The 23,401-nt window shown below is 45.8% G+C and overlaps 1 protein-coding gene across 5 annotated transcripts in view; it reads right to left on the bottom strand.

Moving 5' to 3' along the window:
• DPF3 (double PHD fingers 3) overlaps nt 1-23,401 on the bottom strand; it is a 283,778-nt gene that overhangs the window by 47,569 nt on the left and 212,808 nt on the right. For 3 of the 5 annotated variants that reach the window (XM_036099904.2, XM_036099848.2, XM_036099730.2), the window contains one exon: nt 11,696-11,824. In XM_036099904.2, coding sequence (XP_035955797.1) covers nt 11,696-11,824 — 129 coding nt within the window. Of the gene's footprint in view, nt 1-7,355; nt 8,762-11,695; nt 11,825-23,401 lie in introns of all 5 variants that reach the window. The other 2 variants (XR_004919706.2, XM_078053878.1) reach the window with 2 other exon arrangements.

Genomic DNA, 23,401 nt, shown 5'->3' on the forward strand with positions numbered 1-23,401 from the left:
CTAATGAGACCACGGCCATGTGCAAGGAGAGCCAGGCCAGTGTCTCCTGTGCCGTGAGCACCAGCAGCACGAGATCAGCCAGCGATCGGGAAGGTCAGCTGCGCCTGGGCAACCAGGTGACACAAGAAACAGCGAGGACACGGCTGCAGTTTCAGTCCCTAGGTGGTGGAGTAGGCAACACTGGGTGCTGGCAAAATCTATTGTTCTTTCTCCTCTACTTGGAAGCTGCATCTTTCCGCTGTTAAAATACCCCAGAAGGACCATTACGATGCAATCTGTCTGCCTGTCACCTAAGTGAAAATGCGTAGTTCTAGGTTGTAGGACCAGTGGCAATTACAAAAACCCCAACGGATGCCCCATTGGGGCCTGAGGCTTCATGCACACACCCTCGCCCCCCAACCCCAAGTGATTTCAGGCTGTCAGAATTACTGAGGGAGAGAACCAAGCCCAAAGATTCATTCGAGTCCTGAACTAGCCCAGTGATCCCAACTGTCAGCCTTGGAACCTGGTGGCAGTTCAATCCTCACAGGCCTTTTAGCCAGGATAAGTACCAACCAGGAGTGGATTTTACTTCTAGCTGAAATGAAATCTGCTAAGTTATTTCAGTCTTTGGAATGGAGTATTCCGGGGCACCTGGGTGGCTCAGATGGTTAAGCGTCTGCCTTCGGCTCAGGTCATGATCCCAGGGTCCTGGGATCGAGTCCCGCATCGGGCTCTCTGCTCCTTGGGAGCCTGCTTCTCCCTCTGCATCTCTCTCTCTCTGTCTCTCATGAATAAATAAATAAAATCTTTAAAAAAAAAAAAAAGAAGGAATGGAGTATTCCGCACAAAGGAGAAAGCAATACAACCAAGTACTATCACATTTCACCCCATAAGCAGAGCGCAGAGCTGGGTACCCCTAAACAGTGCCCAGGTCATGTTGGGCTGGGTGGTGAGGGAGGGAGGAAAGAAAGGAGGGGCCCAACTTGAAAATGGCCAAGGCAGCAGGGACCAAAGTTCAAAACCAAATGAGTGGCTCAGTTGAATCCCCCCATCCTCCATCTTTCTTTCTAATACCCAAGGCATTACTCACTGTTCAGGGGTACAAGACTGGTATAGATGCTTCCAAAACTAAGACTCTTGTCTACTTAATGTTTTCAAAGGGAGGCTGAGAAGAGCCTCACCTCTACCCACCACCAAGCCCTCCCCCTCCATCTGCTCCTATTTCCTTCCCCTCCCTCCCATCCTACCCCCTCCCAGTCTCACCTCTCAGATCTGCTTTCCTGGTGCCCCTTCCCAGACTCTGGTCCTCTTCCCTAGCGCTCATCTCTTCACTGTGCCTCCTGCTTCCAGCCCCTTCACTCTACTGATAAAACTAGTTGGCATTCAGACCTCCCACAGGTGCTTGCCAAGTGTTCCCTTATCGGGCACCCAAATTTTCACTCCCTTCCGGGAGTCTTTCTGTGCCTCTCCCAGTGCCCCCGACCCCTCCAGTCAGATATCATCTACTACTCTTTTAGTGAATCTCTCATAACCATACCGTGATGCCCTTTCAATCTCTTCAAATTTCCCTCCTTGACCCCCCCAATACACACACACACACACACACACACATACACATTCTTCTTTTGCCCCACTTAAGCCACCTAGAAAATAGCTGATTGGTTCCCAAACTTGTGCTCCTAACATCCATTTCCTCCTTCATTTCCTCTGGTTGGGCCAAAGGCAGGCTATTGAAAATGTCCCACTGCCTCTCAGTCTTCTGCTTTCAGTCCCCTTCAAGGAGGCTACCTTTCCATCCCTCCACACATCTTCAACTTTCCCCTTACCCCTCTCCTCACACCCTCATTCTCCCTCCTGACCCCCCATCACTACCTCACTGGCTCCTGGAGAACCAGCCCCCCTCTGATTTGACCAATGGATGCTGTGTCCAGATATGTCCTCTCCAACCTCTCGGTCCACAGTATTTATTGAGCATCCACCATGTATGGAATGAGACACTAAATCCTTCCACTAATTAGCTCAGAAACATTGCTCAGTTCTCAGTTTTTTTCAACAAATAATTATGGCACAATGGTGTCAGGCACTGTCCAAGGGACATGAATGACATCATCTTTGCCCTCAAGGAACACACCATCTGCTGGATGAGAAAGACTACAGTCATGTTATGTTAAGCACCAAACTAGTGGCATGAACAAAACACGACAGCACAATACTTTAGCATGTTTTTCACTTGTGATTTTGCCATTTTACATGGTTCAGGTTGTGATCTCCAGCTCTGCCTTTTGTTAGCCCATCTCCATCCTCTCTGACAACAGACATTCTTGCCTACAGATTAAATAGCAATAGCCCATCTAGAGCTCTTAGTTGATCTGGATAGCTTCCTCCAAGCAACTCTCCCTGACTACTGTGATGCCCAGCAAAAATAATCACATACTACCCCATGATGCTCTCACACATTTTTAACTACTTGTGAATATCTGGTCTGCCCAACTAGATTGCCAAAAATCCAGTGGACACCAAATCCATTGGTCCCATCTTTAACTTCATCCTATTCTTCACAGGGCTGAGCAGTCATAAGCATATCGCTGTTATTCAGCCTCTAGTCACCAAATAAATAAAGGCATATATGAATGAAAATGTGTATAAACATACTAGCCTGAACCTAAGCTAAAAGGACAAATGTCTGAGTCACCAATCATGGGATAAATCAATCATGTGCCCCCAGATATGAGGCCCTGAGGAAGGGTGCAACATCATTTCTATGGTACTCTTACCCAAATTCATAACCTGACTGTAGCCCTTAGGAAACAGTACACAAACCCAAAGAGAAGGGCTTCCTAGGAATTGACTAGCATCAAGGTATGAAAGACAAAGACAGACTATGGACCTAACTACTCCAGATTAAAAGACTTTGAGAGGACATGACAACTAAATACAACATGTGATCCTAGATGAATCCTGGACCAGAAAAAGGACATAATTAGTGAGACTCCTGGCACAATATGAATAAGGTCTATAGACTGGGAAGTATTGCATCAATATTAATTTCCTGATCGTGATCATTTTATTGAGATTATTTGAAGAATCTAAGTAAAGAGTACATAGGAATTCTTTGTATTATTTGTGTGAGTTTCTTGTAAATCTGAAATTATTTCAAAATTAACAATTTTTAAGCCTTAGTCATTGGTTGAGGGCCAGTATGGAGATACTTTGAAAACCTAACTGCCAATGCTTTTTAGCTAATAATTCAGTTCTGACAGTGTTCTTCCATCATTCTCAGCTATTTTGTAAATCAATCAAGCAGAATGGTTTTTCCGGTACTGTTATTTTGAGAAAATGGTCAGAAATCACTTTTATTGAGCAAAACAGTATCATATAATTCAATTCTTCAGTGTTAGAAGCACTTGGGCATGTGAAGTGTTCACTCTCTGCCACCTCACCCCTCCCACCCTCACCCCCACCCCAATATCACCACCAAAACATTGCCCATGTAAGAAGCTCAACCTTAGTTCCTTGGGAAAGTTCACAAGAACTTCAACATTGCTATTTCTCAGCAGGAATCTAATGTGAATTTGTTTTGTTTTATTTTGTTTTATAGCATCAAATACCTCCTCTCAATCCAATGAGGTCTTGAATGAAAGACCTCAAAAGCTTTACTCATTTTACTCAGTAAATCTCAAAATATGATCTATGGAGAAGTCCGTATAGACTGGGGAAAGATTATTAGAAGACCCAAATACCACTTACTGAGCCTGGTGAGGCTGCTCAAACTGTAAGTACAAGTTTAAGATCATATTCATCAGATGTAACAGGAGGCATATTGGGATAATATTAATTAATTTTATTCCACCATGAAGTGAGTACCTCCAAACAGCTTTTAGTTCTCTCCCCGAGTAATGATCTTGTGTTCCCTCAAGTGCTATCTAAAGGCAATATCAGGCTGCAGCCCATTAGGTGCATAGAGAGATACAAAGTAAGCAGGAAGGTTTAAAGGGGTACAATTGATGTGAACATCATATTTTTATTAAATCCTTCTCTCTAAAATACTAGTAGCAAATTGCATTACTGACTTTAAAGTACCTTTAAAAAATTAAATGCGTATTTCTCACTCCCAGTGTTAGAGATTACAGGACCTGATCTCTACACAGTCTCAATAACAGAAATAAAGGATTAGATTGTTCTAGGTGGGAAAAAAAACATCAGATAGACAACAGTCATCACTTTTACATCAACAGTTCTCCCCAGGGGATTGGAAGTTTGTAACAAATTTAGAAAGTTCTGTATCTTCAGTTCTCCTATCTTTGGGCTAAGACTCAGAAAATTTGGTGACATGTCTAAAGCATTTTGGGTGGTGCTTTCCTGAGCTGAGGACAAAGGATACTAGTCAGATCATTGATGATCATCTTGATGACTCTAATTTCTTTTATATTGAATTTGAGTAGTGATACTTATTTAACAAGAGCAGCAACAAAATGATAGATGTGTTGACTGCAGGCGCAGCTCTTGCAACTCCTGAGGTCACACACACACACAAAAAAAAGACTTCATTCCTAATAGGTGTCGGTCAGTAGGGAATGTCTAGAAATGATGGTTTAGAAGATGAGCTCTCTGCAATATTCTGCACAGAATTTTAATCGGAATTGTCTTTTTGGGGATCTAGTTGTTTACTCTTCAGTTTTAAATTTGCTTTTAATAAGGTTATCTTTTAAAGCTATATTCATTACAATACCCCCTTCTTTGATTGGACCTGAGAAAAAGCGAGGGATATCTACCTACCTACCTACCTATCTATATCTTCCCCTCTTTGACCAAGTATTAGTTGGAAAAGGAGTATTAGTTGAAAAAGGAGTATTAGTTGAAAGAAGTGCAGCCGAAACCATAACCAAAAGAGGCATTATGATTCCAGGAAAATCTCAAGGAAAAGTATTGCAAGCAACTGTATTAGCTTATTGGATTGGGCTCTAAAGGAAAGGGTAGAGAGATTCAACCAGTTAGCATGAAAGTTGGAAATAAAGTTCTTCTCCCAGAATACAGAGGCGCCAAAGTAGTTCTAGATGACAAGGATTACTTTTTATTTAGAGACGATGGGTGACATTGTCGGGAAGTACGTAGATTGAAAAAAATCACTACTGAAATGGCATCACAGGAAGCTGCCCATTCCACTGAAGTTCTGAAAGCTTACATCATGTAAAGAATTTCCATGTCTCTCTTTTATAATAAACTAATGATATCCAAACTTTTAAAAATTATAAATAAAAATTTTTTAATATATATGTATTTAATATATTCCTATATTCCATATACAGGACCATGCAAGTGGCAGCACAGAACAATAATAAAGGAATACAAGTCCTGGAGTCAGGTTGCCAGGGATCAAAAGCTGGCTCCTTATTAACTGTGAGGCCTTAGGTACATTAAATGAACTGTCCTAGGGGAAGCACTCAGAACAATGCCTGGCACATAAATGTTGGCAGTTGTTATATGGAGAAAGGGGGATAGAAGTATAACATCAACCATGCAGGCATCTGGAAACCCAAGACAGCCAGCTTCCTCTCCTGCGCCTCCTCTGAGTTTCCCTCCTTCACCTTAAGACATTTGTCTTCAAAGCTACGTTCATTCCACTCCTTCAAACATCACTCAACCTCTCTGGATTGATCTTTCTCAACAGAAAAGTGGAAAATTTGAACTTGATCATCTTCGAAGTCCCCTCCAGTTCCTTTTTGTTTTTTTAAAGGATGTAACATCTGACAGATGCTATAAGTAAGGTGAGGCAAGGTGCTCAGGCCATGCTAGGATACATTACTATGCTCGGCTGGCTACACCAACTGAAAAAGATGAGGACATCTACTACCCCCAAAAGGGGAAACTGAAGATCCAGCTCTGCTCGTAAAATTAAAATAGAGAAGCATTTAGCCACCCTCGGATAAATCTTTCCATGGGAGATTGCCTTGTTTAGACAGGTCTTCATTTTGGTTCTCCTTCAGAATCCCAAGCTAGACTCTGAAATTAGGTGGCTTTTTATAATTCAAATTAAGTAGATTTTTTTTTTTTTTTAATTTCAAGTTCAAAGGCAAGCTGTCATTGAAAATGTTAGGACTACAAACAACTACACAGATTTTGAAAGATCGTATAGATTGGTTAGACATATTTTTATTAACATAGAAGCTCACACTTCATCAGTGAGAGCAAGTCGCAATGCTAGGAATCCAACATCTAAGTCAAAGCAACAGAACAGATGATAAGGAGAACGACAGCAAGAGCAGGTCATACCCCCTTAGCAGAAATCAACTGCAGCTGACCATATGGGCTTTTTCACACAGGTGAGCATGCAGGAATATACAACATGGGAGGTTTATTCCATATTTGCTAGGAGCAGGGCCACATACAGATTAGGCAGAACATCCCCAAAGTGGGTGAGGTTGTTCCTTTCATTCTCTCACAACTGACAGCAAATGCCCAGGCCAGCACTTACACATTTCAAGCAAGAGAAAAGTAGAAGTTCTTTCTGTCTCAGGCTACCAGGGAAGCACAAAGAGTCCATTTGTGGGTTTCTTTGCTTAGTCTTTGCTTTTGTTCGGTGGGTTTGTTATTTTAATGAGAGGTCTCATTCATGGAGATTTGCAAAGCCCGGATTGTCAAAGTAGATCTTCCCAGACACTTACAAGCAGCCTGTTGCCTGGGTGGCTACTTGGTTCTCCCAACCCGAGCCAAATGGCAGCGCCCATGTCTCTGGACCTGTGCTCTCATGGCGGCCGGAGACCCTGACCACACTTAGTGGAAGTTTAGAATCTTCAGATCAGTGCAGTTGAGTGTTTTCCTAATCAGAGATCCTCTTTAATTTGGACTCACCCCCTTGGCTATTAAGTTGGTCCGTGGAGCAAGGAATACCACCCTAGACATGCAGACCCCGTGTGGCTGAACTCTCTCCTTCCACCCAAGTACAGTAGCCAGCTCCGACCTCAGACCCCTGGACTCCACCCACCAGATGCAGCCAAGGGAGGCAGAGTGAGCCAAGCACTGCCCCAGCCATTTTCTCTTATGGTTGAAGCCAGAAGCCAGAAGCCCACCATTCTCCGCACAGGGTCCCTCCCATAGTCCAAGCAAGCCTCGGTTGCCACACTAGGCCCAGGCCCACATGGGTAAGCATGCACACGCAGAAAGCAGAGGGCTGGAGGGAAGACACCCCACGCCGGTAGCCAGGCCCACACTAATAAGGTGGTGTGAACCCAGGAAAACAAAAGACAAGCCGGGGGAGGAACAGGAAAGAAAGAAAGAAAGAAAAAACAAACAAACAAACAAAAAACAACAACCAAAAAAAAAAAACAACTATGATGGTTTTGCCCTCCCTGTAAGACAGGCCAGCCAACACATACCTTTTGACTAGGACTGCACAGCTGTTCATTCTTGGGACTGCCAACAAGGTGGATGGTCTTCTCCATCGCCCAGGGACCTTGAGCAAGTGTTGCTTTGGTTTATTTCAGGAGGTGCTATTGGAAACATAAAACAAAGTGCCTGGAGGGCACTATAAAAAAAAATAGAAGAAGAAACACGGGAGACTTGATCATCCAACGGGAATTTATGTTTGTCAACAGGGGCCAGGGGAGAGGGACATATACTGTGAGGTATCATTCTTCCTTCCATGAGCGCGGCCTCGGCTTGCTTTGTCACTGCTGAGTCCATGACTTTCTGTTTATATTCCATTCCTGCATTCGGAAATTGCTCTTCGCCAGGAGGAAAGTGAGGAGAAGCCCAGCGACTACACCACAGCAGCTATGCTGGTGGAGGGGAGGAGCCCGGGAGGTGCTGGAGTCAGGGCCCAGGCGCTGGAAGGAGGCCACACGCGGAGGCCCAGACTTCCCAGGAGCTGCTGACATTTTCTCGCAAGCAGGGAGGAAGACGGAAAGGTCAGGGAGCAGAAATGGGGAGGGGGTCTGCCGTAGGGAGCCACACACTCCGTGGGGTACAGAAAGCACCATCATCTCCCAGCGAGGAAATCCTCCCGACTAGGTGTTCTTGAATCAATCCCTCCCCCAGCGGCTCTCTCCCAAGCAGGATATCACTTCAATTGCTTTGATTTGCCTTCTCTCTCTCTCTCTCTCTCAAAAAAAAAAAAAAAGGTCCATTTCTAATAATAGCTAGAATACATAAATAATCATTTTTAATGTTATTCGTTGTTTCCAAACCCAATGTTCCTCCTCTCTTCATTTTGCCAATAAATAGGAAAACTGAGGAAATCGACTCTGCTCATGTCAAAAAGATCCCCACCCCCCCCCAAAGAGAGACAATCCACCTAACTTCCCATTTCTACGGAAAATAAACAGTACGTCACAATGCCATCTCTCTGAAGGACTGTTATCCTGCTCTTTTGTTCTGCTTTGTTTCAGTAGTTTGTGCTTCTGTTGTACATACCCAAAATGGGGGGCGGGGGGGAGGATGCGTGTGGAAGGAGAGAGGAAAAAGCAAGGATGAAGGGAAAACCTAAAGTTGACTTTCATTTAAAAAAAATATATATCAGACCCAGAATAATGACCAAAGTCAGAGGGTGACGGTTAGTCGCCCAGAGAGTCTGTTCCGTGGGTTTAGCAACTGCCCTTTTTATCTGCTGTGGGCGAACCCCGGCCACTGCGGCGTCCTCGGCAGGAGCGAGGCTCTTCCAAATCGTCCTCATCAAAGCCGTGGAAAGTTGACGTGTCACTTTCTGACGTGGAACCGAATAAGTCCTCCGTGGTGCGTGCTGCGGCCGCTGCCTCCTCCTTCCTGCCTTCTCCTCCCAAATGAGCTGACATGTATGATGAATATATCAGCACATGGGTTAAGCAACAGACAGCACTATTAATATTCTTATTACATTCTTACAATGTTACTCTTAATAGCAAGACCAAAAACCATTTCACACCAAAAGGGATTAGCTGGGTGCATCACCTGGTGACAGGGATTCAGGGTAATGGGACAAAGCCAACATTTCCAGGGAAAAGGATTCCTCCCTCCCCAGAAAGGCATCATCTCTACCATAATGCATACGTCCACAGCTCTGACAGCGACAGATTCAACCGTGGTCTTTCTTTCCCGTCTTCCGTCTGCACGCATACGCATGCACACCTGCTCAACCCCGCCCCAGACAACGAGTTGCCTTGGTGGTTTTTAAGCCTGGTTGGTATTTCTTTGGTGTTTTCGGTTGGTGTTTCTTTGAACACTGTTTGTCCTTCACTTTGACAGTCAGCTTTACAAAGGTATTACTGTCAGATAACCCATTCAAGGTGGTTAAGCCTCCATCCATTTTATTTTTATTTTTACCCATTTCTAATCCCATTCTTATGGCACCCTTTCAATTCTGCCCTTACACCACGTAGTTCATTTGCACTGAAAGCGAGAAGTTGGAAAGTCTGATAAGCGGTAGGCAACAAAAGAGTCTTTTGTTTTCTTTAACGACTGGAGGAAATTTCGATGATCTGCACCCGCATACATGCGCGTGCACATACGCACCTGTGTGTGTGCACACACACACACACACACACACACACTCCAGCCGCTAAACACGCCCCGGTCTTAGTTACTCCAGAAAGTCCAGAGTTGTCAAACTAACTCAGAGCACTAAAAAAGCAGGAAATAGGGGTTTCAAAGCCTAATAAAATACAGTATCCTGAAATCCAGAAAACTCAGGTTTAAACTTATTCACACTGTAAATGGGCCCCAGGACCGCCCCCAAATGAGGTCACAATGTTTCACTTATGGTGTCAATTTCAGGAATCTCATTTTCTCCCCAGGAAACAGAGGTAGAGGGGAAGATGGGAAGGGAAAGACAGTTTTTCTGAGCTTCACACTCTTCCTTGGAAGGACTCCAAGGAGGCCCTAGAGAAGTATTCGCCCACCTGCCTTCACAAGCATGTCTCATGGGCTAATGCCACCTGTTTATTCCCAAGGTAGTGACTATTTCAGGAGCATCAGAGTCAGACCTTGACTAAATCATCCACCAAAATTGGCAAATGCAATGAGAACACCTAGGCTGGTATCAAATAGCCCCTGAGTCACATAGCAGACAGATCCTGGGGTGGGGGGGTGGGGAGGAATGCTGAATAAAGGCTGGGAGGAGAGAGGCTTTGGATAGACAATACGAAGTGCCCACGTCTGGTCCCCCGTGGATCAGATCCAAGTACCCCATCGTTTGTAGGGAAGAAAAGGAGAAGAGTCAAGCAGCTTGCAGTGAGCATTCTGAAGCTGCCCTCTCTAATGCACCCCAAACCCATAACAGTCCATCACATTCTGCCTAGAATATCACTCCGCCAGGTGACTTTGCTTCTGGCGATAGAGATTTTGTCTGATCGTTTGCTTTTAAAAAACACTGAGTTGAATTTCACTTGTTTCATTTTGTTTAATTATTTCTAAAACTATTCATTTTCTTTTAAGTATTTAAAACCCAGAGTGCACTGTCACGTGAGGCCTCTCCTCTAAGCTAGCACCAGCAGAGTAAAGAGTTCAACATTAGGTATCCTGTTTGGAAAACAAATGAACATGGATGGGCCACCCAGCCAGGTCCTTAAGAGCTCACTGCTGAGGGTATGTGCACTAGAGACCACAGTCCTTTTCCAATTACTGATTTGCTACTCAAGTCAGTCTGGAACCCTAAACAAGCCCAAAAACAAATATAAAAAGACTGAAGTTCAGGTTTGCAAGCAAAGCAAGGGAAGAACTGAGTTGTTACAGTAAACTCAGGTGCGGTCACCTCAGCCTGTCTCCTGGGCCTCAGAGCAGAAAAGACCGTGGGGAGAAATATGGGAAGGAGCAATGGCTTCTCACTGCTACAGCAACCACCCAGCTGAACAGCATCTCACCCACTAGTCAGCACTGGGCCAGACTGAAGATGAAGCTGAGATCATTTCTCCCCCCTGCCTTGTGCTTTGGCTTCACTAGCACATCAAACAATATGAAAAATAGGTCTCACCAACCAACCACGACTAGCCAAAGATAATGGCTTGGTTAGAATTGCAAAATGAAACATCTTGAACAAAACCTGAAGGCCTGAACTCAGTTTAAGGATGAGAGAACAAGACCCAAATCTGTTTTTGTCATTTTAGTCTTTGGAGAGGTCAAAGATGAAAATTTTAAAACACGCCAAGTCGACTCCAGATCAGCCCTGAGAACACCTGCCTTTTGGCCCCCTTGATCTATCAGGGTCTCTTTTGTCTGTTTTATATGGGAAAATGGGATGAGTGGCCAATGGAGGTGGTCTTTATGCAGGTGCCCATGAGCCCCGGGGGCCTCAGACTCCCACAGCTCAAGATGTGGCTGTTCTGCCTACACTCATGTTTCCATACTCTTCCAGGATGCCCTGGGCACTTGCAGAGAACACACACATCTCTTTGCTAGGTGCGCACCATCTGATACAAGGAAGCATGTTGCTTGTGTCTCCAGGTGTTTCTTAGATACTAGCTCACTGTTGTCCACCACAATACACACAAAGAAATATCCACCTCGTGGAGAGGCCAGACATAAGCCAGAAGCTCCTTTCCCCTCTTCCTACAGCCCAGGGCACAACTTTTCGTTCTTAAGACTCAAAGAAGAAAAATATCAAAATGACCTGAAAACTCCTCTCCACCCAAAATCACCACCATGTTTTCTCCACTCCATCCTCCAGCCCCCACACAAGATGGCAGAGGGATGCAAGTGGAACAGCTCCTGGTCTATGGGCACAGATGCAAGAAGGGGCCACACTCACCAGATCGTCCACAGTCTGCACAGGATACCAGCTCTTCAGGCCGCCCACTCTTCTTGTTCATATTAGAGCCCCCCAGGCAGAAGTCACAGTAGTTGTTGGGAATGACTGTCCCATCCGGTCCTTTCTGGGCTATAGAAACATTAAAAAAAAAAAAAATCTGATTTTAGGCTGACATGAGTTTCTACTGGCCCTTTATCTCCCACAGAGTGGCAGAATCTGTTTTAGAAAGAATATCAAGTCTAGAATGCGAGGTTTCATTACAACCAAGTTGTTAAATTGGGCTAAGTTTTCTTTTTGATCCTCTTCAGCTCAATAGTTCTAATCTCTTGCAAGCCATCCAGAGTTTAGTTTAATTTCGGCAAAACCCATCTCGGTGTTTTTACAGAAACTACCTTGCTCCTTGGATTGCATTCCATGGATGAGCAAAGCATCCAGAAGGCCTACTAGTCAAGTAAACTTCTCTCATCCCTGAACAACCAGCTCTTGGAGCTTAGGCTTCAAACAGCAGGTAGTAACCATAACCAGTGGTGGGATGAGAGGGAGAGAGAATGGGCAAAGCCTAGGCCTTTCCCCTGGGAAAGATGCTCTTGTTTGGGAGATATTCCTTCTGTCCCTGAAAATGAAAACAAAGAAGCACTGATAATAGTCATTCCCAGGAAGGACACTGAAGATGCTTCTGGGGACTCTGATGAACATCTTGGTAGGTACACAAGTGTCCACTCTTGTTCAGCTTCATCTCCCTAAAGTCAGACTCGCATGTATGGAGAGAATCCAGGACTAGTTAATCAGCAGACCTCAAGGGCCTAGAATCAGACCTGAGCACTCAGCTCAGCCTCATGCCAAAGATAAGTTGAATGGTGAGTTTGTGAGTGTGCCTTAAGGCTTAAGACCTGTGGAAGCCACCCCTGCCAAAGGTCCTTACCCAAAGGCAAAGAAAAATCTTGGGACATGATCTTAAAAACAAAGCTTGTGAGAACGGCACATATTCTCAAGCACTGAAATCATTCTCAGTTCCTAGGGGCGGGCTGAAAAAGCTCGGACAGGTTTCTTTGCATGGGGAGAAATGCCTCCATTCTCTTGCTTTTCGATCCCTATTGTGGAGATTTCTTTGTCACGTGAATACTCCCTGTTTGCAACTAAGAAGAAAAGTCTGTCTGTTTATGGGATCAGCCCAAACCACGGGGGTATCTTCCTCCTCGCTATACCCAATGTCTGCTGCTATCTTTCATTATTTACTGGCTAGCATTAATCAGGGTCCCGTAGGGTACAAATCTGTAAAAGGAAGCAGATATGTGAGCAGAAATACCATCCAGACAGTAAGTGATAAACGGATTCACCCACTTTAATATGATTCCCTCTGGCCTTCACTTCCTCCATGTCTCTGCTTTGCCTCCAGGAATAGAAAAACTTACCTGGGGAAGGCAGAAGACAAAAGCTCACAGAATTACATTATAGAGAGTTAATCCATTTATCAGTTGCTATTTGGATTGTTTAATCAGTTTCTAAGTCATTGATTTTCATCTTCAGGGAGGCAGACAATTCCCTGCAAAAAAGGTGTTGGCTGTTGGGGGCAGATGGAGGAGCTGACCACACCCTGTGGCCTCTTGAGTGTGGGTTTTTTCTTCATCACTCACTGCATCTCAAAGACATCAAAGGTCATAAAGAACGGTTTTGCAAATAATCTCCAAAATCAGTACGCCTGCAAAAATTATTCTCTAAAATTTTAGTTGCCCAAATCCAGTGGAAAGCTCCTTTCATCCTTCTCTCTCACTTGCCATCTTCAACATTTCTAGAACTCTCTTAAGAAAATCAAAGCATGTCTATGAAGCAAATAAACTCAGGGTTTTCTTATTTAGAGACTATCCTAGAAATCAATCAAAAAGTGAATAGGAAGAAGTGGGGTATGTGAAATTTCGGGGCTGAGTGTAAACCAAAGCGATAGGAACTAGAAAGAAAATATGGAGATGCCAATCACAACTCAAGTAGCTTCCCACATGAAAAGCGATCAAAGACGTCCACGTGTATCATCCCACTAAAAGTCTCAGGAGCCCCAGCCTCACCATCTGTCTCCCCTGTTCTTTTAGAGACTTCCTATTATGTCAGATTTTCTCTCCTTTCACAAAATCTTTAAGCAACCAAAGAATCTGGTTTTCTCCAACACAGTGTATGCCTTGTGATTTATGAGGATGAAGTAGAATAGAGTATAAGAACTCCCGGGTAATTCTTTACAGTCTTTCCCACCAAGAGATCATTGGTAGAATGCCCTCATTGAATCAGAGACTCCAATACTGCAAGAAGTTAAAAATTCAGAAATGATCTAGTAGGGCAAAGCAGGTAGTGATAGAGAAATTGGTCCTGTGTAAAAAGACCAAAGGAACAGAACCTAATTCATCTAATGAAGAGAAGTTTCTGAGAAGACGGAATCAGAGCAGGATCCCCACATATATTTGTATTGGTTGCTAGCCATACAAAGGGCCTGGCCAAGGGGGTGAAGAAGGTGCTAAGACCCCAGTTGTAGGCCCTGCTGTGGGGAGCTGTGACATGTCATTGCTGGGGAGAGGGGAGGGGTATCATTTTAGTCTAGCAATGACCCAGCAGAGAAAGTGACAGTGAAGAGTTATGCTTCATTTTTGGCAAAATCCTACACTCTTCTCCTAATAGTGAACTCAGAGCTTCCTTTCATCTTGGTCAAATGGTGTGGGATAGACTAATCAGAAGCTTCTGCATCTGGTTCTCTTATACTTTTTGGCATTTAGGATTGGTTTCAGGGTGAGAGTTTTCCCATAGAGCTCCTCCCAATTCCCCAGCCAGAAAGACCAGTCAGGCCTTGGGGTGGGCACTCTGTTGACATCACTTTTATGACCCTTCTCTTGTTTATACCCGTGTATACCTGCCTCAGCTCCCTGTACTAAGTGCTCTCCTCCTTCAGGTTGGGCACCATGTCTAACTCATCACTGGAATACCTGAATGCCCTGCATGCAGGAAATGGTTAACCACAATGCAGAGGATGAATGGCTTAGAAAGGATGGCAGAGATGTGAGTAGATAGCCCAGTGACACCCGTGGGACATCCCTCCTAGTGGGGACAGAACACTGTGTTTGCTTTCCCTGTGGTAGAGTCACTCTGAATATCATTCACTACATGGTTTATTTCCCAAGTCCTCAGAGAGAAGTGCTGGTCCATGTCCAAATGGATTGGTCAGTCATCTGGCCTGGTGTCACGTCTAGCTCCCAGAGTAAACAAGAGTGGGTGGCTGAGGGCACTGGGCTGCTGGAAAAATAACGCTGCACCCCTACTACAGTAGGGCAAACATCATCTTGTACACAAATATATAAGAAAGAATAAGACTACAACTGATTGTCCAGGTTGCTCCTACCCATACAGCCTCCCTCTTATTCAACAGTTTCTTGAAAAGAAAAAGCAGCAGACATTTATTACACTACAAAACTGTGACAGACCTTCCACTGGATGCTTTACATATGTTGTTTCACTGATTCTCACAAAAACATTGTGAAGTGGGGATTATTTGAAGATGACGTAACTGAAACCCAAAGAGATTATGGGGCTGGCTTCACCTTTGGGTTTTCTATGTCCCCATAGACTATCTGCCTCCTGGAAAGTCCAGAGGCAAACACTTCCTGGCCATACCTTGCATATAAAATATTTCATAAATCTCTTTAGAGTCAGCTTGATTCACCCAATACGTCATTTAGGAAGCCCAAAGGGATAAAGATGATTGAGATTGGCCTGATAAAAACAGAAATTCCCTTTGAACTTAAATTTCATGTCCCTACCACAGTAATCCATACTAGGTGATCCTGTTTATTGTCACATACTCTGTGGAAACACTTCTCCAGAGAATTCCAGAGGCTCTGGAAGGAATCTATTTTTTAAGTAAAGCTTACACCACCGCTATACTGGCCTATGCCTGACCCAGCCATGAGCAATTTCCTGATACCATGTATGAGATCATTATAAAAAGGATTTTACTATAAATAGGAAGCTCACACAGACCTTGCAAGAGGGATTTAAATAGAGAGGGAAATGGAGCCCCACTTTATAGAATAAGACAACAGGAGGGCAAAGACCTGAGTGGTATCTCGATGGCAGCGTCCATAATGATGGATTTGGTTTTCTGTTGATTAATGTTGATGGGCTGAGATCATATAAGAGATACAAGGAAGCTGCCGAGAAAATAAAGTGAGCCTTAAGAGTTTAGGAATTTACCCGGGGGAGATAACTCTACAAAGTTCAAAGGTGGGGGGAAATGGAAATCAAGAACAAAGTTCATGAAGAAACACACACACACACACACGCACACACACACACACGCACACAAATAAATAAACGGAAGATGGGAGGGAGCATTCAAATCAAACCAAGAGAAAGGAAAAGCCAAGCCCCAAACAGTCCCACCACCACACTCAGTAAAGGGTGAGCAGTCATTCTGGAAAGGTATTAGTGTACCATTTAATCAGGCCACATGTCTCTGGCAAACAAGGCCCCAAATCTTCCATAAAACTACCACCTAGACAGGACTGTCTTTCCCCCTTTCAGTCTGATCTCTGCGGCGATACGCCTGCCACTCAAGAAAAGAAGGAGTGGCAAGGACAGTCTGGCCACCAGCAACAGCCCCTCATCTGGTTCTGCCAAGACCGAAGCTGCGTCCCAAGTGTCCTAGGGAAATCGGAAGCAAGCCAGAAGTTTAGCCACCCGCCCCCCAATGGCACATCCACAAAAGCATGACTTCACATCCTGAGCAGACGCTCAGACCGCCTGCCAGGGCCTGGTGCGCACAAGCACACGACCATGCTCCGTGCCCACCACCCAGCCATGCCGCCCAGCAGCTCTTTCTTCCAGGGCCTGCGAGTTGGGGTGTGTGGCCCTTGGGGAGCAGGGGGGCAGTGAGAAGAGCCCTCCAGGAGAAGCTGTGCCTCTCCTCGCCCCCTCTCACTGGCTCCCCCACCACCCTCCACGGCTGACAGTTCCCATCCCTCCACAGGGCTGACCTGTTTCCATGGCAACCGGAATCCTGGGCTCTGGCAGCCTCTGGTCTTGCCACCTGTTATTACTTCATCTCTCAAGTGTAAAGCATCCTAGCCGGTGCCACTTGGCTGTGCAGAGCGCATCTTCAGAGGATGGAGGAAAGAAAAGGGGAGAGGAAAGAGGGAACGCAGAAAGGCAGCCCCAGGCTGGCCACATGGGACACACACACACACACAGAAAGGCAGCCCCAGGCTGGCCACACAGGACACACACACACACACACACACACACACACACACACACACACACGGGCTGGGCGAGAGAAGGAAGGGAAGGCAAGGAGGGAGGGTGGAAGCCAACGTGCCTTCCCTTCAGAATCAGCGAGCAGGCCTCAGCTGGAGGCCACCACCACATCCCGCTCCCTTGTACCCAGCCTTTAATGAGGGCTGTGGGAGGCGCGGGGAGCGGGAGGGTGCTGGGGCAGCAACACAGAGCTCTGCGTGGGCCCACACGGAGCAGGGCAAGGAGAGGGTTAAAGGAGCAAGATAAAGACTGTGGGGAAGGCTGGACCAGAGGGCAAACAGAGCCTCAAAGCCTGGATAAATGGCCTTAATTCTCATGCTCTTGCTCACCCTACTCCTTACGTGTTTACTCATATAAATTATCCCCAAGGCCTGACACCTTTTTTCACTGCTTCCCTAGAACTGATGAAAAAATAAATCCTACAGATCCAAGGAATAAAAACGTTGTGATTCCATTCAGGCCCGTTCTTCTTGGCCACTAACAGCAGTTCAGGCCCCACCCCAGGGCTCCAGAAGGAAGACTAATGAGGCCTACCCCCGGCATGTGAAAAGGCAAGGGGACTGCAGAGCCCAGCAGGAAAACGGACACCAGGGGCCACTCCCCACCCACCCGTTGGGTCGCCCGAGTGCTCATGGGCAGAGAACTCACTCTCCCTCACCGGCCATCGTGCCACCTAGCACCGGGGACAACGTGAATGTAGGTGAGGATGAAGGAGGCGGGGCTGCTAATGCAGAGTGATTCCAGGCCCTGAGATTAGTCCGCCGGCAGAGACGAAGGCCAAGGGCTGATTCATAAGTCTTCAAGTTTATGGATGGGCCTAAATTCACCACAGTCCGTGGTGTTCAGGACAACACGAGAAAGAATGAGCTGAAATGGCAGAGCGTGCTTGCAGGAAAGCGGGGAGCAGAGTCAGTCAAACAAAGGCACGGTAGGAGGAGTGGGCTTCTCTGAAGAGGTCTCGGGCCCCGGGGTGGAGTGCATCCTAGTTAGCGGCAAGAGAATATGCTAGGTCCCATAGGTCGGAAGGTCCCTTTCCGGCCTATGATTTGATAATTATAATAGGGTGAAGGTAGAATCAGAAAAGGGAGGACTCCCAAACCCAGAGGAGCTCAGCCTCTCATCACTGAGTTGTGTGCACGGCGGCATCTCTCCCCCTGGCCGCCGAGAGCTCCCTGAGGGCAGGAGCAGTGTCTTTAATGGTGGAATCCCCAGCACCCGGCACTGAGGCTGACTCAGTGCTGGCCATAAATACTTCACGAAAGGAGGAACAATCTTCACAGAGGCTTTTTGGACAAAGAAAAAACTCAGGCAAAGGGAAGTCAAAGACTAGGAGTTGAGTGGCTGTCAAATGTCACCCGAGTACCGAGTGACCATTCTAAGGCACTGAGCATCAGCCTGTTCATAGCGAGGACAGACAGAGGGAGCAGAAGAAGTAACTGGGGACCCAGCGGAGAGAATAAAGCTGTGGTGGAGAAAGCCAATGGGCCTTCCCTCCCTCAGGAACCCTCTCCCCGAGGCATTTCTTGGAAAACCAGGATGGAAGGAGTTAAGAACTCCCAGACTCAGTTGGCTCCAAAGCCCGTTGAACCCCATGTTTGAGGGCCTCTCGCCAGGGTCCCCACAGCCGCTGGAGAGAAAACAGCCTGTCTTACTATTTGAGTGGCTGCAGAATCTTTATAAAAGCTTTAAATGTGGTGTCAGTCACCCCACCCATCCTTGCTTCTACTTCCTTTCCCTCATCTTTGGGGAGTACAAAACTCACACCATTAGACACACAGCTTGAGAATAGTTACTCCTAAACACTGTGCCGTAAAAACAGAAGACACGTCTGCTCACATTGATGTCTCCGTCCTGACGGACGTATTCGGTTAGACTTGCGATTTGCCAGGAGTTTGGATAGCACATCCCCAATTCTGGGGCTCGGTGGTCACGTGACCCATTAGCAATGTCCTTTGTGTTCCAGCCTCAGGCTGGCAACTTCGGGTCTGTCACCGATGCTTCGGAAAAGCGAGGAAAAGACCAAGCAAAGCTGAGGACTTTTCGCAGTGCTGATTAGGGAAAGCACAAGAAGGTATTTCAATTTTCCAGTGGAAGGTCATGTGGGTCAGTTCATGCCCTGGCGTAGCAACTTGTTATTGCCACCAAATGAGTCAGTGGAAGGGGAAAACAGTTAATCTGAGAGTAACTATGTCAACAGGACTCTGAATGAAGTGGTGTCATTCCCCTTAGAGAATTGCAGGACATCTCTGCGCCTTAGAGCAGGATAAGCCTCGCCCATTTAAATTGTCAGGATATTATTATCGTGATATTAGAATTCAGCAAGCTCCCTTCGTCTCTTATTCAGCCTTGCCTCTCTCCACTCCTCCTCACCACCACCTCCGGGGTACTTGGCTATGTCAACCCCAGCAGCCCACAATGCACCAGCATTTTCTAGATCCTTCAGACTGAAAAACAGTACTCAAGAAAAGGAAAAGGATGTGCCTCTAGCATCAGACCTGAGGATTAGGACAGAGTCAAGAGACACAGAGCAGAAGGGCAGCCCAGCCCAGGGATGCGGGCCCAGAGGGGGACACAGACACGTCTGCCATAGTAGGACAGAGCCTAAGTCTATCCCCTGGACTCAACAGTGCAACTTGGTTCCTGGCCAGTCATCTTAATTCGGTAAACCCAAAAGAAAAAAGAAAACAAACTGAACATCTGTTTCCAAAAAGTGGATTTCTCTAAGGTAGTGGTTCACCTGGGAACTTGTTAAAAATGCAAATTCTAGGCCCCTAGAATTTGGTAGGTCCAAACTTCTGAGGGAGGATCCAGCAGGTTCTGTCTTAAGGAACAGGCGATTCTGATGTGCTCAAGCTTGAGAATCACTGGTCTAGAGCGACACGTGTGTAACGCACATTTTCCGTTAATGCTGCGTTTTATATGAATTGACTTATGGAATCTTCACATAACCCTAAGAGATAGATGCATTAATGTTCTGATTTTACACAGATGATACTTGCAGCACAAGGAGGCTAGGTAGCTGTCTCGGGTCATATGTCAGTAAGCGGCTACACTGGCTCTCACGCCCACCAGCTACCACCCTACCCTGGGCACGGAAGCCACACACCTGAGGGAAGTCAAGTCAGAGTGGACAGCAGGCCCCAGGGCTTCTCAAATGTGAGTGCTGTGCAAACAAACCATGGAGGCCTCTCGCTAAAATTCAGATTAGGATTCATAGGTCTGGCTTAGAGCCTAAGATTCCACATTTCTTACAAGCTCCCCTACTGGGTAGCCAACCGTCTAGGTTTGCCTGGCGCTGAGGGGTTCCCAGGGCACAGGACTTTCAGTTTACAACAGGAATGTCCTGGGCAAACCTGGATGAGTTGGTCTCCTGGGTCCCAGCTGATGTTGAAGCCGCTGATCACACTTTGAGAAGAAAAAATGCAGACCCTCAAGGTGAGAAGTTTGGATCATATTCAAGTGTGATATAAGTTCTGAGAGTGGAATATGGCATAATCTATTTTATATTTTAAAAAGAACTGGGGCACCTGGGTGGCTCAGTCGGTTGAATGTCCAACTCTTGATCTCGGCTCAGGTCTCGATCTCACGGTTGTGAGTTCAAGCCCTACATTGGGCTCTGCACTGGGTGTGGAGCCTACTTTAAAAAATGTATGTTTAAATAAAAATAAATAAAAAGACAACTTTGGCTACTCCATGGAGTAAAAACAGGCTGACAGACCAATAAAGAAGTTGCAGTGATTCCAGGCAGGAGCTGGTGGAGGCCAGGAGATGAAGAAAGGAAGACAGATTTGGAGTATATTTTGGAGAGGAAGCTGGTACAGGTGATGAAGGAAAACAAAGTCAAGGATGAATCCTAGGATTTTCACTTTTGGCACAGCATTATTGTTTTTAAAGGACAAGGTCAGAAAGAGATATATGTAAGAGCTAGGATAGGAAAGACAGCGAGACACAAATGAGAGAAAGATGCAGGAAAATTATTGAACTAAGAGATGTGTAATTTTTTTTCTAAAGTAAGACTCATTTATGAATTAAAATCTCAGGCAGAATTTGTAATGGGGGGAACACATAACACCACAAACAGCTAAAGTTAGTTTTGAAGATTAAATGTGTCTACTATGGATTAGATTGCATATCCCACAAAATGTGTATGTTGAAACCCTACCCCTCAATGTGATGGTATTTGGAGGTGGGGTCTCTGGGAGGTGATTAGGTTTAGATGAGGTCATGAGGATGGCAGGAATAGTGCCCTTATATGAAAAGACGCCAAGAGCTTGCTTCTCTCTACCATCATGTATCAAGGAAAAGCCATGCAAGGACACAGCAAGAAGATGGCCATCTCCAACCCAAGAGGAGAGTCCTCATCAAACATGGACACAGCCGCACTTTTATATTGGACTTCCAGTCTCCAAGACTGTGAGAAATAAATCGCTATTGTTTAAGCCACTAGTCTATGGTATTTTGTTAGGCAGTCCAAGATAAGTGCCTGTTAATACATCTGTTTCTTTTGAAAAGCCACTGTGTACTATGATGCACTTCACAATTGTCCTACATGTAAAAATTAAGAGACACTACTAGGACAAAGATCCCATCTTTGAGATTAGGATCCATCACTTGGGGTTCCAATGTCCTGACTTAATTGAATGGTGTCCAACTCAAGCACATTCACATCTCAGCTTCCCAATGTTGATAACCATGTGACTTGGGGCAAGTGACACAACCTTTCTGAGACTCTGTCTCCTCCTCTACAAAATGAGAGTCCCAGCGTGTACCTGTGTGTGCAAAGTGCTTGGCACCTAGGAGGCCTTCTGTCATTTCTCCCCCTCTTTCTTCTCCTATGTAAAATAATTTTATTTCTGATAAAGGCGGGGGGGGGGGGAATCAAAGGCCTAAATAAGCTTCCCAAGAAGTTACACATGATGGGAGAATTCACATTCACGCTCCATATCCATGAGTACATCGGTCAGGGTCTGTGTGCCTTGGTGTCCTCTAGGGGACACAGCATCTACCTTACTTACGGGGTTGCTGCGAGGAGTGAATTAGAGAGACGTGGGCTGCCTAGCGCAGTGTCTGTCTGACACATTCAAGGAATGTCAGCAAGTATTACTGTCATTGTCATTACTCAGGATGTGGAACTCTTCAATCCAGAATCTTCTAGGTAATTAGGCCCAAAACATGAGAGAAAGAGAAATGAAAGAGGCTCACAGAAAGGCAAGTGGTGGCTGGATGCCCCATCCTGGGGAAATGGGACGGTAATACAGGGATGCTACACGGGTTGGACTCTACTCCACAGCGTCCTCCTGCTAGGTTTCCTGCATCCATCGTATTTCCCCAATTAAACCTGAAATTGTCCTAGGGCTAAGACCACATGTTCTGCTTTTTTAGAGGCCCAATTATACCTAGTCCCACAAGTGGGCACATGCGCAGTAAGTGCTCAATAAGTACTCATGTTTAGCCTGTACAGAAGGATTGCTGTAAACCATCTAAGCTTTAGCAAAGGATGCGCCAGGGCCAGGCCAGGCTCTGATAGCTTCGCCTGATGCCAGTGAGACCCCCACAGGCAGTTAGTTTCCCGGGATCACACAGCCACAGACAGGCCCTGACTCAGACTAGCCATCTGTGGTCATAGACATGCTCTGTTGGTCCGAAGGGCACAGAGATGGGCTATCAGCATTTGCAACGGGCAGGCATGGTGCCAAACACCCACACCATCTCGCTGAAGACTGGAAGCAACCCCATGAGGTCAGTACGGTTACTCTCTCCATCTTACAGATGAGGCAACAAAGGAGCAAGGAAGTGTCAGTGACTGATCCACGTTCACACAGGCACAAGATGGCAGAGTGACAAGGTCATGACTCACACTCTGGCCTGGCCAATTCCATTGCCATTCTCCCAGACAAAAGGTCTGAAAAATTAACTCCAAATCTATCCTCAGGGCCAGAGGGACCCCTCAGGTTTCTCTTCGCTTGCTTCATAATCTGTAAACTGTTTAGTTAAATAATAATTCACCTGAAGAACACCTGTTGTTAGTTCCCAAATTTGCTCTTCAGGAAGAGAGAAGCAGCTCACTTTTCCAGACAGAGCCTTGTATCTGAATTTTCCTCTCTCTCCCCTGGAACAAAGCCTGAATTTCCTGCGTCAAGGTTGGTAAGTGGTGGATTGTGTGCGCTTTATGGTTTTTTAGGCACCTTTAGAGTGATCCAAAATCCTTAAGCTTGTGTCAAAGGCAATTTTCACTCTCTCTCCTAAAGCTCTACTCGTTGCCCCCGGGCCATATGCTAGAGGACAGGGATGTCAGGAGACTAATATCTGTTAGATCTTTCCCATCAGTGTAGCAATGACATCATATGCTTCTTTTAGGTAATTTGCACATTATCAGACTAATTTTCAGATTATCTAATCAGCCGACATTACCCTTAA

The sequence above is a fragment of the Halichoerus grypus genome, chromosome 8, assembly GCF_964656455.1.
Source record: "Halichoerus grypus chromosome 8, mHalGry1.hap1.1, whole genome shotgun sequence".
NCBI classification, from domain to species: domain Eukaryota; kingdom Metazoa; phylum Chordata; class Mammalia; order Carnivora; family Phocidae; genus Halichoerus; species Halichoerus grypus.